Here is a 17,204-nt window from a genome sequence, read left to right as displayed (position 1 = left end):
ATGTCCTCGGAAGGCTCTGGCTGTGCTAATCCGCCGAAGTGTTCCTTTGAATGCTGCTGAGAGCTGGCAGTCCTGACCGTAACCCTGCCTCTTTCCTGTGGTGCCGAGCGCAGGTTTGTTTGCCATGGCTTCACGACGGGGGAGAGCTACGTATTCAGGGTGAGAGCTCTGAACGCCGCCGGGCTCAGTGACTACTCACAGGAGTCAGAGGCTATCGAAGTCAAGGCCGCCATCGGTAAGTGAGCCGAGGGCCGTCTGAGAACATCTGAATCATGCTGCCTTCTGTGGACTTACCCGTCCATCAAAATTATAAGAGGCCTATAAGTTCTTGTAAGTCAAGTGTGCACGACGAGGCCAGGTTAATTTCAGGATTTTATGCTAACTCCTTCTCATAATTATTTAATTAAGTCAATCATATTTCGATCTGATGTTTTTTTAACCATCAGCTATGACTGCAGACTGTGACCATTGCCAAAGGAACACGTTGTGCTATTTCTCTCTCTGTTCCATGCACAGGATAAGCTACATGTAACAGCAGAACAGGCATTCGGCATTGTGCTAAATAAGAATAGGCAGGCCTTGTCTGGTGTCTGGAAATGACAGGGACATTGAAGGGTTTAATATAATTCCTGTACATGATGACTTGTGATGATTGTCAGCTATGTTGAAGACGGGACAAATGCCCAAGAACGTTTTACAGCAATGTTAGACAGCCTTCAAGTGTTCTTGCTGTTGTTATTGTCCTTGTGTTCACCAAGACATGTCCTCAGCTCTGTGTATCATCAGCATTTCGATATCCACCCGTTGTGTCCCATGGGTCCACTGTGTAACCGCCCACATTGTTCCGCACTGTAGTAACAGAAACAAGCCCCGCCCCCACACCCCCCCTGCCCCTCCCCCTGCACTTCCTCACGTGAAGAAAGGACTTGTAGGCTTCCTCTAGCTTGGGTCACTGCGATCCAACGTAGTGGTGGCTACAAACCAGTCAGTCTTCCACACTCTGTCACATCCCTACACACCTTCCCCTCTTCCTGGGAACGCGAGCAGCCAGAAAGGTAGCCCTTCTCACCCGAACCCCAGTTCCAGAGTGTGTGTCTGCTTGTCATCGCCCTTGCACTCCTTTCCTAGTCTCCCTTCTGAGAATACTAGCAGCAGTGGCATTGCTACTGAACACACAACTTCATTTCAGTCAATCAATCAATCAATCAGTCTTTATTTATAATGCACATTTCATACTAATTTGCAACACAATGTGCTGAACACCCAAAATAAATAAATAAATAAATAAATAATAAAAAAAGAAATAAGACCTTTCATTCTGTGCTTTCATTCTACACAAAAATTATGCCTTTTCCATTACACTGACATTCTTTCCACATTGAAAACAACCTAGATTTATAAAGTTAGTAAATCCTGTCGTAACATTTATATATTTTTTGCAGTAAGCTGCACATTCTGTGTCTTCTTATTGTAAGTATTATCAAAGTTACTCAAACCTTGAAGAAAGTACAAACAATTCCAGTTTGTAAAATGTGGTGTTAATAAGACAAGATCGTAATTTGCTATAATAAGGCCTGATAGTAGCATTGCCACTGCTATAACAGCTTTTATCTGTGAAGTCATATGACCGCTCACCCCATCCTTTAACTGATATATCGTACTCATCCCTGTCTCCATAGGAACGCTTTGTGCTGAGCAGCATGCTTTGTTCTCCCTTATGAAACACACTTGGTAATTGCGTTGAGGGATTTGTTTCTCTCTGTCCTCTACATAGGCTGCACTAGTGACATTTTATGGGAATAATATAGTAGTTTTGCATATTCATTGTTAGTATTAATGCAGAATAAAACATCACAACATAGACTATGTGTTCCTACATATCTACTCCTGAAGCATTTTCTATTCAGACCTACAATACCTTTCACTGCATCATTTTCACTACATTTTATGGCAGGTGATGAATAATCCTTTGTAGCAGTTTGACGAGTAGTTCAAGGAGATGAATATCACAAGCTATTCTGGTTTCAGGTTTGAGAAACGGCCTCCAGCCTCATTACCAATTAGAAGTGTGAGACTTTCATGAAGGATGGCACAAAGCCCGAATGCACTCGCACACTAACACTTCTGCATGTGCCTCCACCCAGATGTCATCCCGTTGATCATCTTGTCTTCATTTTTATGTGTTTGCCAAAGTGAGAGGGAACAAAAATGAAGACTTTTGAATGACTTTTATCTGAAATGCTCTAATCTCATTTCTTGATTATTTCTTTCAATTGATTTACGTAATTTCTGTTTTATTTATTTATTTATTTTGGTTGGAGTGGACCTTTGCCTGAATAAATTGCTTCTTTTTTTTTCTTCTTGCTATTCTCTGCTAACTCCTGTAGGGGGCGGAATACCTCATGGTGTGTTGCCAGAGTCGTGGGGTAAAACTGTGGGACTAACAGAGCACACACCACGCTGGGCTGGCGAGCATGAGCCCTCCCAGCGAACCCCTGACACTTTGCTAAAGTACAGGCCGTGGGCCAGCCGCCTGGCTGGGGCCGCTGGCTCAGACTCGGTAGCGCCAGGGCCCGCAGTAAGTAGATGGGAGGAGGCTGAGGGGCGGGATCTGCCCGTGGCCGCGCTGGCAAAAACCGCTGCTGCCGAACAGCCACGTAAGTCCTCTGTTGGCGCTGCCCCCGCCCCCAAGTGGGAGAGAGAAAGGCCCAGGAGATACATTGACCCAGGTGAGAGCTACAGAGCCTCGGGCTCCAAAGACATCATTCTATTCCTCTTTCCATCTTTTTTATCCCCTTCATTTTCATTTCCCTTTTCATATTTTTGCACATCCTTTTTGAAAGCAGATATAGATCTTTTTTTCATCTGACCACTTTCGCTGTATTTATTTATTTATTTTGCTTTGGAAGGCATCAATTTATTCTTTAAGGCATTTGGCCATGCTTCTTGTGCCAAGTAGGATTCATTGACATGGGGAAAAAAAATCTACCTCGTAAAAACTACCATTATTCACTTTGCACTACGCACTTGGCACAGTATGTGCATTATACTTGCTCTAGGCCCTCATTGCAATATGCTTTTCATCACTCGATACATCCAAGGCCATTTTCTTTTGTCACCGTGGTGACTAAGAACAGTAGCGGTCATTGCTGACCCTGACCACCCTTGCAGTTTAGCCCTTAGCCCCGGCTCTGCGACTGACTGTGCCGCGTGAACGCCTTTACTCTCGTCATCCCTGAAGATCCGCAGCTCAAATGTGGCCAGTAGCCAGCATGATGAGGAATTCAAAAGGTGTTAATGCCTTTCTTGCGGTCCGGTGAAGCTGTCAGCTTATTAAATAAGAGGTTTTGATTAGCGCACGGCCTTGTCGTGCCTGCAATTGAATCTCTGCCAAAACAAATGCTACGCTAGTCCTCCTGTTTTGTTAATGCAGGTGAGTGACGTTTGACAGAAATGTCTCTCTGAACTCAGACTTCACACCTGTCATTATGAGTTAAGGTTGAAAAGCTGTAAAATTCGGTTGACTTATCCTAAACACAACAATTAACTGTTTTTTTTCTCAGCTTGTTACTGGAGTCTAAGCCTGATTAATTTAGCTCTGCCTCATGCATCCAAATTTCAAATGGAGGAAAGTGTTGGTACCACTTGTACCTTTTTTTTTCCTCAGTTGCTCCCATAGTACATTCAGATACATGCATTTCCAAATTTAATAGGTATTAATGGCAGAACATTCCAAGTACTTTAAGTAAGCCAATTATAAGTATGTATATCAGTATCCCCAGCTGGGAGACCAATGGCTCAGTGAGGAGAGAGAGTGTAGATTGCAGGCCATTGGCCCCGGTGCAGCATCGTCGTTTAACCTGGACCGTTCAGGTTGCAGGTCTGCAGTCTACCTTCACAGCACGGCCAGTTTTCTATTCTGAGATCAGAGAGTCACCTTTTCCTGCGGTCACATTTGCCTGTTTGACACGCGGCTCACACTGCCCCCATAAATCAGTTCTGCAGGTCCCCCTGTCCAAACCTGGACTCTCAGGATCGTGGTCTGGAAGCTGTTCATGGCCACAGGCAGCAGCAGCAGCCGTTCTGTGGTGCATTAATGCCCCTCACTGGCAGTCTGAAAAATAGTGAACAGATCGCATTCTTTACCCTTCTAAACATACCCAGTTTGCTAGCTTCATAAAGAAATGCATTCTGAAATGGCTCCTGGCAGAGTATACATTTTTCCTTTCAATTAAAATCATGGCAAAAAAACAGGTAACTTGGAAGGCAATGGAGTTCTTTTCTGTGGCATCATATTTAATTGAAGTTAAGGAAAATTTGAAGTCTGCTCGGACTCATTTGTTAATGTGTTTCATTAGATTGCATGGAACTCCTAAACTGAACGTGTTAAGAATTGTGAATTTGCTGAATATTTATAGCTATGTACTTATATTTGCCACATACTTTTAACAGTAAGCCTTGTATTTCACTATGCAATGTACATTCCATTTCCAGAAATAAGATTGGGGGACAACAGGGGTAAATAATACCGGGGGTGTTGTATTCTCTAGAAATTGGGTCATGTGGATGCTAAGGGTCCAAAGGCAAAATTTTGTGGGCCCTAACATTCTTACACACAATAAGGTACTACAAACATATCTGGATTGTTCTCAGGTAAGATAACAACTGTTCCCTCTGTGAGCACTTCAGCCATATGATTCCTGTGGTGGAATGACCAATTAGAGTCAGTGTGTAAGTGCCAATGAGAGGAGAACAATATCAAAACCATTTTCTTTCAAAGGTAAGTTGGTATTTTCATGGCAATCCAAAGGTAGAGGATGCAATGATCAAAAAAGGGATAAAATTATCTCATGCAGGCATTACATTCATATGATAATGCTTTGAACAGACTTTTGATGTAATTCTGTGTACTGGCAGACTGAAACATTTTTACAGAAAGGATTTTCATTATTTAATAACCTGTCTGCAGGATTACATACATTAAAGCGTCTGTGGTGAGATCATTGCGCCTCTAAGCGCCGTCTCTGCTCTAGACGTTGTGTGAGGTATTGTCGTAGCGTCTTTCACGCTCGTAACTCACGGCGTTCACTCTTTGGGCTGCGTGTGTGCCACCTCTCCACCGCGCGCGGCTCACCACACGGGCCAGCCGCGCCGCTGTCACGTCAGGACAAGATGGCACTTTAACAGCCACCACACAGGGAGCTGGAGGGGGGTGGGGGTGGGTAGGGGAGGGGTTAGGGCTAGCTCCAGAGACGCGGTGTGCTGATCAACAGGCTGCCTCAGAATTGGATATCTGTGACCTTTCCATAGTGTGCCACCATATCGACATCCACCCTCCCCTCGGTCCAGGTCACCCCCCCATACATACGGGGGGGACAGCCTATACCTGTGGAATTTAGAAGGCATCCATTCAGATGGAGTCCTGTTTCCCAGAGTGGTCATTTAAGAACTGTCCCCTTGAATGCTCTATGGTTTTGTGCCGCAGTGTCAGAAAAGGGGTAATCTATTTTCCACTTGGAAACTGAAGAACCTGCCTGATTGTTTAATTATGGGATTTATGGGTTGACAATCCAGCACAGTAACAGGTAATGACCTTTACGACCAGTGACCAATTTAGGTCAACCCTAAATATGGTATCCCCTGACACACTTCTGCCTTTAAAATACCATTGAAACCTAAATAGAATGTTGGATTTCAAGTGTTCTGTAGCAATCGGATAAAATCCATGCTAAAGGAGTGAGAAGTGTAATGCAGAAAGTCTGGCAGGCCTAGGGGTATACATTGAGTTGGGTCCAATCCTGTTCTGAGGTGACTGGTGTAAAGCTGCCACGGGAAGCAGTCGATGGTTAACTTGAGTGTGTGTCACCCCCAGCGTCCCCTACCCCTCCCCATGACATCACCGTGCTGGAGAGCGTGCGCGACTCCATGGTCCTGGGCTGGAAGCAGCCCACGTTCATTGGTGGAGCAGACATCACCGGCTACTTCGTGGACTACCGGGAGGTCATCGGTGGGGTGCCAGGGCAGTGGCATGAAGGCAACATAAAGGCAGTCAGCGAGCGAGCTTACAGAGTGAGTCAAACCTCTCTGCCTTTTTAGCTGCGACCGCAGCTCTATAGCTCTGTCTGTCGGTCGGTTGGTCGGTCAGTCGTTTGGTCCACAAAAGTGTCCCACTCCGTAGTGGCCACAGTTTTCACCCCAGGAGGCTGAAATTTGGTGTGGAGGTTGGTCATGACCGAAGGTAGAGCTGAGTAACTTTCAGGCCTATTGACCAAGAGGGGGCGTGGCAATGGGCGTGGCCTATCACAAAAAGGCGCATAACTCCCGAATGGATTCGCAGATTTGCACAAAATTTTGCGCTTGTTCCTATGTAATTCATCTCTCAGATGAGATCGCCCTATACAGAGTATGAACTCAAATAACTGTTGTTCTCTATTTCACTGAATGCAAAACTCTTACTGATAACACCCAGCATTAGTAGCACCTTTTCTCTTTACTTAGGAAGTGTTTGGGCTGTCTGGTGACTAATCCCATTATGGCAGTTCCAGCGCATGGATGGACCCAATGGACTGGGCATTGACTTTGAACTGCGCCTGTGGCTAGCTTGCACAACACGGATACACAGGGTTAATTCCGGTTTTAAATCCTTGCATCTCTTATAAATCACTTGTTCTGAAAAAAGACTTTTGCAAAGACTGCAATCGTGTCTCCTCGATTAACTCTCCTCTGGGAGCCTCCTTGCTCCTCCAAGGCACATTTAATGGATTGGAATGTCCTTAAAGATGGCATACCTCCATCGACTTCCGAGTCACGCGAGGACCGAGCAGACGAGGACAAATGAAATAAGTGATTGGAATGAACCCACATATTTGGCCTTGGTGTCTAGCAGGGAGGGAGGGATTCATTAACTGCTCACCACTGACCCCTGCTGGTCAATCGGTGGTCCACAGTCTACTTGCTCAAAGCTATACATGAACTGCCTGCAATGACAGTACAAGCTCAACATGCAGATTGTGGTGTAATAAGAAGCAGTGGCTTGACATTGCATGCTTTGTGGTTTTCTGTGCTCTCCCGGGTTAAAGTTGCAGCAATGAACAAGGCTGGTGAATGCGATTCATCTATCCAAATTGGGAGGAAATGGAGGGACAGCTGAAGAATGTGCTCTTTTCAGTATTGACTTCAGACTCTGCATTCTGTCTGTCCAGGTGGAGGAGCTGAAGGAGAACATGCTGTACCAGTTCCAGGTACGCGCCGCCAACATGGCTGGCGTGGGAATCCCCTCCATGCCCAGCGACACCTTCAAGTGTGAGGAGTGGACCATCGCCGTGCCAGGTCAGCTCCACACCCGGATGCCATTTTTGCAGTGCCAGGTCACATTCACATCCATATGTCATGTTTGCAGTGCCAGGTCACATCCACATTTATTTCATCAGTTGTGTGTTCAGAGGCAGAATATTACGTTCAGGTTTTCTGATTTTGCAAAACAAACAGAAAAAAATGAATTGCCCAGAACAACAAATATACTAGATGTGTAGTGTTGTGCACGTTGTACTTTCACATTGCATCGTTTACTTCAAAATAATTTTATCTTATATTCCTGGAAGTCTTTCATACTGAACAGAGATCTACAACCACATCGAAATGGTGTGTATAGTTAGAGCACACAGTCTGACTATGAGCCGGTTACGAACAATCATGCTCTCTCGATATATGCTTCCTTATCTCTCATCTCTGGGAATGAATGCAGTGTGGCAGTAATGTCATTGCCGTGTCAGTGCTGACGTACTATAGGGATGCGCTGAAGTTCCGCCCCCATGTTCGGCGTCATGGCAGCGGTGTCAGAGCTGTACTCATATACCCACGCTGACGTACATAGTGAGGCCCTGGTGTCAATTCTCTCTGGCTGCAGGCCCCCCCCATGACCTCCAAGTGTCTGAGGTGCGCAAGGACTCACTGGTGTTGCTGTGGAAACCGCCCGTTTACCAGGGGCGCGACCCGGTCAACGGCTTTTATGTGGACATCAAGGAGGCAGAGGCTGAGGAGGAGGCCTGGAGGGGGGTCAACGAAAAGGCCACGGAAAAGATCTACATGAAGGTACGGTCGCCGGCAGCCACAGCGCAGGGCTTCAGAGGGCAGTATGTCCCTCTGGGCTTCCCGTAGATGACGTGTGTGTACTTAAGTGCCTTTCCCCTTCCCTGTGAACAGATTAAGGACCTGAAGGAGGGCGTCAACTATGTTTTCCGCGTGCGTGCCCAGAACAAGGCGGGGGTGGGCAAGGCCTCTCAGCCCACGGAACCTGTCCTGGCCGAGACCCGTCCAGGTGCGCCCGCCACACCCGCCTTCACAGCTAAACCCCCGCTCCAAACACTGAAAGGGACACAGCAGGGACACTTTTTAAGCGCGGATTGCGTCAGTCTAGCGGTTTAAAAAGAGCAGCTGGCCAGGCTGCAGAAGGAGAGGAGGCGCTTTAGCGTAATGTCCCCTTCACTGTCCTGGCAAAGTGACAGTTACTCGACAGGCTGAGCAGAGGGCACCAGGGCTAAAACTGCGCCACAGGCAATGGCCCTGTGGGGTGAAGTAAAGGTCAGATGACTTCATGAGGTCACGTGGTGCAATGTGCGAAAGATGAATCTCCGTAAAAGAGGTGTAGACAGAACGAGCCAAGACGATGAAGTAAACAGGCAAGTGAGCTTTCAGACAGTCACAGTGATACAGAGGAGGGAAGATATGATACTTCATACAGAGGAAAGCAGAGCTATGGAGGTACTAGAGTTTGGGTTGGCCAAATGTGGCATAAACTTCATTTATTTTAACATCATTTTCATCCCAACACTTAAGCTGGATATTTTCATTCTTATATTTATGAGGCTTTATATATTTGACCATTGACTAAATACTGAATTCCACGGAATAACTTTAGAGTGGATTTTTATTTGATATTAAGAGTTGTTGGGGATGAAACTACCTTGAAAATGTATTGGCATAAATATGTGAAAGAAATTTTTTTATTGAAACCGGGAGGAAAACTATTTAGTGCAAATGTGAGGGAACTGCTTTCAAAAGAGCAGAGCATGCCTTTGTATTAATGTCACATCCAACCACATAACTGTCTGCTTCTGAGAAAAATTACAGGATAAAATGAGTTCTGTGATGTTACCAAAGTATGTGCAATGTAATTTATTTATGGATAATCCATTTCAGCTCATTCATAGCCATAGTTGTCTTCCAGCCTTGATGGTTTTTGTGTTTTGTTCTCCACTAGGTACCCACGAGATAGTTGTGGAGGTTGATGATAATGGCGTGATCTCAATGAACTTCGAGTGTTCCGACATGAATAAAGACTCTCAGTTTGTGTGGTCCAAAAATTATGAGGAAATTCAAGACTCTCCTCGCCTTACTGTGGAGACCAAAGGGGGCAAGTAAGTTGTATGGGTTTATAATATCCATTCAGCAGTGGACACAAAGTATAGCCAGCATGATTTTCAACCAAATATTGGTGTTTGGGATACAAATTCAACATTTAGTCTTGCAAATGTTTTTGATTACTGATACAACTGATCACAAATTTAATGTAGTATTATTAATATGCCATCATTTGTGTAGCCTAACACATTTGACTGACGAAAGCTGCATTTGCCCTTTAAAAAGCCTAATATTTTGTGCGTCTCCCAGATCGAAAGCCACCTTTAACACCCCGTCTGAGGATGACCTGGGCATTTATTCTTGTATTGTCACCCATACTGATGGAGTTTCTGCCAGCTTCACCTTAAATGAAGACGGTGAGTCACTCCGCACATTCCTGTCTGGGGTACAGTCTGTTGGGGTGATAGATTTAATACACGGCCAGTGCTAGGACCCCAGAGAGCATGTTCCCCAGTGCAAGTGATCCCCGTTCTGCTGAACTTGTCACCACTACTTTTATATTGAGCTCTTACAGCTCTGGAGGAGGCCAGAGAGGTCATTCTTCTTTTTTGGTTTTTTTCTGACAGAACTGAAGAAACTTCTGGAGATCAGTCACGATCACAAGTTCCCCAGTGAGTGTAGTCTGCACAACTCTGCCTCTCTTTGTCTCTGTTTCTCTCTCTCTGTCTTTCTCTGTCTCTCTCTCTCTCATTGTATCCTGTTGTCTCCCTACTTGGTATCCAACCTTATCTCTGTCCGTAAGGATTTGCTATGCTAATCACTGTGCTAACCACTGTGCTAACCACTGTGCTAACCACTGTGCTATTTACAGTGCTAATCACTGTGCTATTCACAGTGCTAACCACTGTGCTAACTGAGATCACCGCTCTTCAGTTATTCCTCTCAAGTCCGAGCTGGCTGTGGAGCTGCTGGAGAAAGGCCGTGTGCGATTCTGGCTGCAGGCAGAGAAGATGTCCGCCAACGGCAAAGTGGAGTACGTGTTCAATGACAATCTTCTGTCCCAGGGAGAGGTGAGAAAATGCTAAAATTCCCTGGCCCCAGTGTATCTGTCCACACCAGGAAATGTATACATGCTCACTGTCTCTCAACACTGGGAAACATTAACATATATACGCTCACTGTCTCTCCACACACCAGGAAGCATCCACATCCTCCCCATCCCACAACACACACACACACACACACAAATGCAAATGCACAGGTGCACTCAAACCCCATAATCATAGCTCTGGTGCCCTTTCATTCTGACAGTCTTTATTTCAGTCTACTTCCTCCTCCCTTTAGTACTTAAATACTGTCATTGTGGGAATGAGGGGTGTGTCCCTCTTGCTTTCCCAGGCTTAAATCAGAGAATAATTGGAAGGTAAAGTCTGTGTAAAGCTAGCTGACGCATGGCTCATTCCTGATTTAGTGCTATGGGCCCTGGCCCCCGGCCCTAGGCCCCTGCACATACACCTCATTTCTCTTTTCTCTTCATGTGTTTCCGGTGTCCTCCGTCAACAGAATGTGCAGGCTAAGTCAAATGGGGAATATTTTCAGCATGGGTAGCACCTGAAACTCATCTTGCCACTACCACCAAAATAAATGAGCTCATTATCTTTGTTTTGCCTTTCAGAAATACAAGATGAACTTTGACAAGAACACGGGCATCATTGAGATGTTTATGGACGCGCTGATGGTGGAGGATGAAGGCACTTACACCTTCCAGCTGCAGGACGGGAAAGCCACCAACCAGTCCAGCCTGGTGCTGATTGGAGATGGTACAGTTAGCCCCACCTTTTCTGTAGCCCCTGGACCAACTGGGACGTGAGACTTTGTGCTCCTCATAATTGGGTGGAGGTACCATTCTCTGTCAATCAAATCTGAACAAATCACAGGACTTTTCTTTAAATAGACTCAATTAGAACTCTCAGATTGGTCAAAATCAATGAGTCACAGAGTAATAATGCCCATTTGACGCCCACAAAGTTTCACTCTCACATTACTGCAGCTGGGCTATTTTATGCAAATCAAGTACACCACCCTGACCCCCATGCGCTGCTGTGTGCAAACCTTTATTCCTGTTGGCCAACCCACATTTGATTTTGCAAATGATGTTTTTGGATCCCTTCATAAATTAACCAACCATCCCACTTCCTGCTTGTGGTTTATAGAGGGCTGGAAGAGCAGCTGGATTGCAGCCATGCAGGACTGTGTCCCTCAGTTAGACAGAGGATTTTCATTTTATCACTGCACCACATCGTTCAGGACTTACCAGCAGTTTAAGCTATTTTCCACTAGGGGGCAATGTAAGACCTGGTGGAGCAGAGTTTTAGTGCGTTTTCCATTCATTTTTGCTCTGAGTCATCAAGGAAAAAAATCTGTCCCACTCCTATAAGCAAAGAACTTACTGCTGATCAGTATGCACACAGACACAGAAACACATATGCACAAACACGCAGACGCGCGTGCACACATACGCACACGCACACACACAAACTTGCCGCAGCTCAGATACACAATAAAAACCATTTCCTGTATTACTCATGAAACATACCAATGTTAATTTAAGCATTTATGAGTAATGCTATTACTCATTACTTGCTATTTTCAGCAATTAGGTTTTTCTTCAACACATTTTTCATTCTCTACCCCATTTTCTTTTAAATTAAATGCGTCAAACTGCAGCGCCTGTAATAAAACTGCAAAAGTATTTTATTTTTATCCCTACTGCTTCCATCATCCTAGTTTTTTATGAATTAAAATTATGGTGCACATTTTAACAAATTAATTCTTTCATTTAGATGTGACACATTGCATCTGGTAGCATAATATTGAAATATGTGAAGAGCACTTTAAGGTGGCAGTGCACATCTGACACACACATCTAAATCACCCCCTGAGGAGCCCCACCCCATTTATTGCCACTGTTCAATGAAAATATTTTGAGCCCAAGGCACTTACCAAAACTACAATTACTACTGAAATAACACGGAGTTCAAGGTTTTTTAATTATGCTAATCTCATATTTATTTTCTAGTGTTCAAGGACATACAGAAGCAGTCAGAATTCCAGCGAAAAGAATATTTCAGAAAGCAAGGTACGTGCACAGATTACCAAGATGATATGGCCTACCATAAATCAGCACTTAGATTATTATTATTATTATTATTATTATTATTATTATTATTATTATTATTATTATTATTATTAATAATAGTTGTAACTCACAGCGTCGTGTACACAGTGCCTGTTGATAAACTGTTGAACATAACGGATGCTACTTCTCTTGTCTCCAACGGCTATTGCTCATGCAGGCCCCCACTTTGTGGAGTATCTGAGTTACGAGGTTACCCCGGAATGTTGCGTGCTGTTGAAATGTAAGGTAAGGCTTCGCCAGCGGTGTTAAGAATGGAATCAGGCCTGCCATTAAGAGGAACCGTGTCATCAGAAACACTGCAATGCCACTTAACTAGTATACAAACAGTGAACTCATAGTGTACTTTAACTTAAACTTAAAGGACCCATGCACAGTATTTGTATTAAGGGCCAAGCTCAGTTGTCACAGCTGTCAGTGTGGTTTACAGACACACCATTAGGCAGTCATTGCATGCCTGTGGAGAGGGTCTATTTTGAGCAGCCCTGGGACTGGGGGGTTGGGGTCTCACCAGGCCTGCCTCTCACTCTCCGCAGGTGGGAAACATTAAAAAAGAGACCGTGGCAGCCTGGTACAAGGACGGTCGGGAAATCAAAGTGGACGAGAAGCTGACCTTCACCGAAGGAGTGCTCAGCCTGGAGATTTCCCAGGTGCGGCTATATGCCATAAAAGTATAAAACTATAAAAATGTGCTCAGACACTCCCCTTTCAAAACCCTTTCATTCCACACACAGCCCATAAATTACATATAACTGTCAATGTTAATTTGTATCTGCACATTTCCCACTGAAATTTGATTATTGTTTAGTGACATTTCACAAATGGTCAAATCATCTGCAAATGCCATGTTTCATTATTAATTCCTCACACACCTGTGTTTAGACACCTGATGATTTAAAGCAGTGTTTGAAAGCACAGGGACTTGTGAGTCTCCTCATGTGCCATCTGCCACTTTGAGGAATTACTGAGGACTAGGCCATCCCTGCACAGGTGAAGCGACCGCGTGGGTCGGCCTACCCTGTCAGTGGGTCGAACCCGAGGCCAACCACACATGATTGTTCCCATCTCACCATTCGTCTTGTCTGTCAGCAGTCATGTGACCGTAACGTGTGTGTCTGATTGCAGCAGCCTGCTCTCCCTGCCACAGACTCGAAGGGAGCAGAAAAGTTCCGTCGCCCAGGGCTACCCAAGAAGAGCAAAAGTTGGGAGCTCATATACGTTGCCACCATGTTTAATTTTTTTTTGCTTGCATTTGCTTCTTCTGCTTTTTTGTCACATCTGTGCATCCTGCAGCATCTTAAGCAGGGGAGAAAAGCTTGTCTTTTCAGCTGTTTGTTGTCTTCTCTGTTAGACATCTCATTCGCCTCCCTTTGATGAAGAGATTAACGCAGTCTAGGCATGTTTAATTCCCTTAAGCCTTCGCTTTTTTTAGATTTCAAAGAAAGATGCTGGTGTTTATGAAGTGGTGCTCAAGGACGACAGAGGGACGGACACCGCGAAGTTGAATCTGACGGACCAGGGTACGACTCTCCCTTCGCGCGCCTGCCGCTGTTTAACCAGTAAACAGGAATGAAGCGCATGGATTTAGGAGGAGGCCGGGAGGACGTGTGAAATGAAAGCGCACAGAGAACGAAGCACACAGGAAATGAGGGAACCGCACGGCTGTGAGGCGGCTTCCACACGCTGTCTCGGGGCACGTTTCTCGTTTCTCGTTCCTCCTCCCACGGTGTCTGCGCTCTCAGACACGAACGCATACCGCGGCCTCACGACCTGCTGAAGTACGCCGTGATGCCGCTCGGCAGGCTGAGTTATGCCAGGTTTGGCACCCAGGGCCAGTGGTTTATACAATACTGTCTCACAGCCAAGTCTGGTGTGTGTCTCGCTCTGAAACTCTCAGGAATTTGTAGGCCTATAGGATAGAAAATTCGCACATTTTTACGGGTGTGCTTGTACTTCTAATGTGCATTGATTTACTTGAAAAAATATTGATTTTGGTTTGAATTGCTTTTATTTCACATTCCTGTCTAGGGTCTATACGATGGAAAATCTGTAATTGTTGACATGTCTGTTGAAAAGTTCATTTTTTCATAACCTATACTTAATTCAGTCTTACATTTTCTGATTCTGACTATTTATTATTTATTATTTATTTATTTATGTTCCAGGTTTCAAGGACTTGATGAATGCAGTGTTTAGTGTCATCGGTAAGTCATTCTATGTATAGTAAACAGGCTCCATACCCTTTAGGACCCTTAATTCTTCTTAATGAAGTCGTTAAAAACGTACTAATTACCCCATACATCATTAAACAGATGAAGTTCATGCCAACAGATCCATATATGTCACGCATGGCTGCTAAATGAGTTGTGTATATACATAAGGATATGTGATATGTGTAAGGATATAAGGCAATACCTCAGGGTACTTTTAATTGACAGTTTTCACCTTCGTACATTTCGCTGATTTTTTATCACCCTAGAGTATAAGAAATACCTCTATTTGTAACCTAACAGGGCTTAATCAATATGCAGTTCTCCTATTTCATTCAAGTCTATGTATACATATCTATAAATTATCTGTCACTATAAAATCATTTAACATATTTTCCATAAATTGTTATTAATGTTATATGGTGATAAATATTAGATATACAATGAAGGGTGAATGAGATGTTCTGAAGCACTCAAAGCGTGTGCCTCTGGTCAGCTGCCCATTGCACATGCTCACATCTCCCTCTCTACTCAGCAAATTCCTCCACACCACTCAAGATCCAGAGCACAGATGAGGGCATCAGACTCTATACCTTTGTCAGCTACTACAATGATGAACTCCTTGTGACCTGGCAGCACAAGTATGTGTGTGTGTGTGTTTACTCTTTTTCAGTAGTAGTAGCTCAGCCATTTCTCTTGTTATCTGAAGCTGCAACACTTTGCAGAGCTGATAACCTCTGATAAGAATGCACATTTGTCTTAGTATTTGTTTATCATAATCAAAATGTGTTCATCTTTATAGACCATTTAAGTGGTCGATTTCCGTTTGCGCAAGGGGCAATATTTTGATGTAATTTTCTGAGACGTTAAGATTTCTGAGGGTTACTGAATGGTGTGCGCATTTAGCCAAATCAGTGTCCTATAGACACTTCCTAAATTGCTATTATCTCTATTTCCTTGTGTCTACTACAGCAGTAAACTGTAATTTCCTTAGTATTTACTGTACTAACTGTGACTGTGTGTGACCTCTGTTCCTGTACATGGAGACATCATAACAATAGCATTGCAGGCATTGCTGCATAATCCCCATATGTACTCACATAACACAATAACAACTAGCACTCCTCTGAAAAACACTGACCTCACGCTTTGTGTCTTTTGCGCTTTTCTCCCTGTCTCTTAACGTCAGAGACTCGGCCATCGCCTTCACAGACAGGATCAAGAGTGGCGTTGTGGGCGAGCAGCTCTGGCTTCAGATCTCTGAGCCCACGGAGAAGGACAAGGGGAAGTACGCCATCGAGTTCTTCGATGGCAAGGGGGGCCTCCAGAGGACCGTGGAGCTGACTGGGCAAGGTAAGAGGAAGGGTTCTCCAGCCCAGCTCCCTCCCTACCTGCTTCAATGTTGCATACATACACCCCCCCCCCCCCCCCCACTGCTCTCATCTGTGACCAGTGGCTCTGACTAAACTTGCTTTACCCATCCATGCTAGCTGAGTAGCTATAGCTGCTGGTGTTTCACTCAATGGCTGTCTGTTTGGAATGCTGTATAATTATTCATCTTTATTTCACTTCAGGTTTGCTCACCTCACATTTGTTTGGCTATTATCATTCTGCTCAGTTTTCATAGTCAAATATTAATCAGAACTGACATGTTCATCTCTCTGCAAGCTCCTAATCCTCTCTCTCTCCAATTCTGCTCCTTAACACACCCGCATTAAAAAGCCCCAGGCAATACTCATAAAGTATAAACAAGTCATAACCGCAATATGATTATGAGGTAATCGAGAAAAAGGATTAATGATTCTCTGCAAGGTAAGTTGTCAGAGGACTATGACAGAGAGCTTACCTTCAAACTGATATGAGTCCTGAACCTGCTTTTCGTGATTGACGAGCTTGCAAGCTTTCATGTGGGTCATGCTTCATTGTCTGATTTGCCTTTAGGCAAAATGTGCCTACTGACGTCATGACAATTATGTTTATCTGAAATTCATATTAACAAGCTACAGTGCATTGCATTACAGTGAAATTATTTGATTCTCTTATATATTCATAAGCCAAGTTTGGCAATTTCTTGTCATTTTGGTAAACAAGAATTTCATGCAACATGCATAAATAAAAATATATGCAATTGAGTCCAAAGAAATTATCTGATAATGTGTGATGCATATTTATGTTATATTTATGTTTGGATACATGGAAAGGGTTGAGGATCAATATCAGGCAAAGGGAAGTTCTGTGTCTCTCCCATTTATAGATTGCTGTCTGCTACCAGCATGCAGCTCTGTGGAGTTCCTTCGGTTGGACATGCAGCTGCATGTTCTTTGTGTTCATAGTTAAATAACAATGCTCATATGCTCATAACTCCCAACCGTCTGTTCCTTTTGTTCACAGCCTTTGATGATGCGTTCGCAGAATTCCAGAGACTGAAGTAAGTGAAT

General features: G+C 44.3%; 1 protein-coding gene across 5 annotated transcripts in view; it reads left to right on the top strand.

Annotated features, from left to right (window-relative positions):
- myom1b (myomesin 1b) overlaps window positions 1-17,204 on the top strand; it is a 45,096-nt gene that overhangs the window by 18,239 nt on the left and 9,653 nt on the right. For 3 of the 5 annotated variants that reach the window (XM_035415904.1, XM_035415906.1, XM_035415907.1), the window contains 19 exons: window positions 114-235; window positions 2,388-2,405; window positions 5,873-6,069; window positions 7,203-7,329; window positions 7,907-8,091; window positions 8,203-8,317; window positions 9,260-9,416; window positions 9,670-9,776; window positions 9,987-10,031; window positions 10,294-10,430; window positions 11,036-11,180; window positions 12,440-12,499; window positions 12,717-12,784; window positions 13,093-13,206; window positions 13,989-14,076; window positions 14,722-14,760; window positions 15,302-15,407; window positions 15,956-16,119; window positions 17,158-17,194. In XM_035415904.1, coding sequence (XP_035271795.1) covers window positions 114-235; window positions 2,388-2,405; window positions 5,873-6,069; window positions 7,203-7,329; window positions 7,907-8,091; window positions 8,203-8,317; window positions 9,260-9,416; window positions 9,670-9,776; window positions 9,987-10,031; window positions 10,294-10,430; window positions 11,036-11,180; window positions 12,440-12,499; window positions 12,717-12,784; window positions 13,093-13,206; window positions 13,989-14,076; window positions 14,722-14,760; window positions 15,302-15,407; window positions 15,956-16,119; window positions 17,158-17,194 — 2,031 coding nt within the window. The remainder of the gene's footprint in view (window positions 1-113; window positions 236-2,387; window positions 2,406-5,872; window positions 6,070-7,202; window positions 7,330-7,906; window positions 8,092-8,202; window positions 8,318-9,259; window positions 9,417-9,669; window positions 9,777-9,986; window positions 10,032-10,293; window positions 10,431-11,035; window positions 11,181-12,439; window positions 12,500-12,716; window positions 12,785-13,092; window positions 13,207-13,988; window positions 14,077-14,721; window positions 14,761-15,301; window positions 15,408-15,955; window positions 16,120-17,157; window positions 17,195-17,204) is intronic. The other 2 variants (XM_035415905.1, XM_035415908.1) reach the window with 1 other exon arrangement.

This window comes from Anguilla anguilla, chromosome 4, assembly GCF_013347855.1.
Source record: "Anguilla anguilla isolate fAngAng1 chromosome 4, fAngAng1.pri, whole genome shotgun sequence".
NCBI classification, from domain to species: domain Eukaryota; kingdom Metazoa; phylum Chordata; class Actinopteri; order Anguilliformes; family Anguillidae; genus Anguilla; species Anguilla anguilla.
The sequence above is the reverse complement of the archived record's forward strand: the minus strand, read 5'-3'. Positions and strand labels throughout refer to the sequence as shown.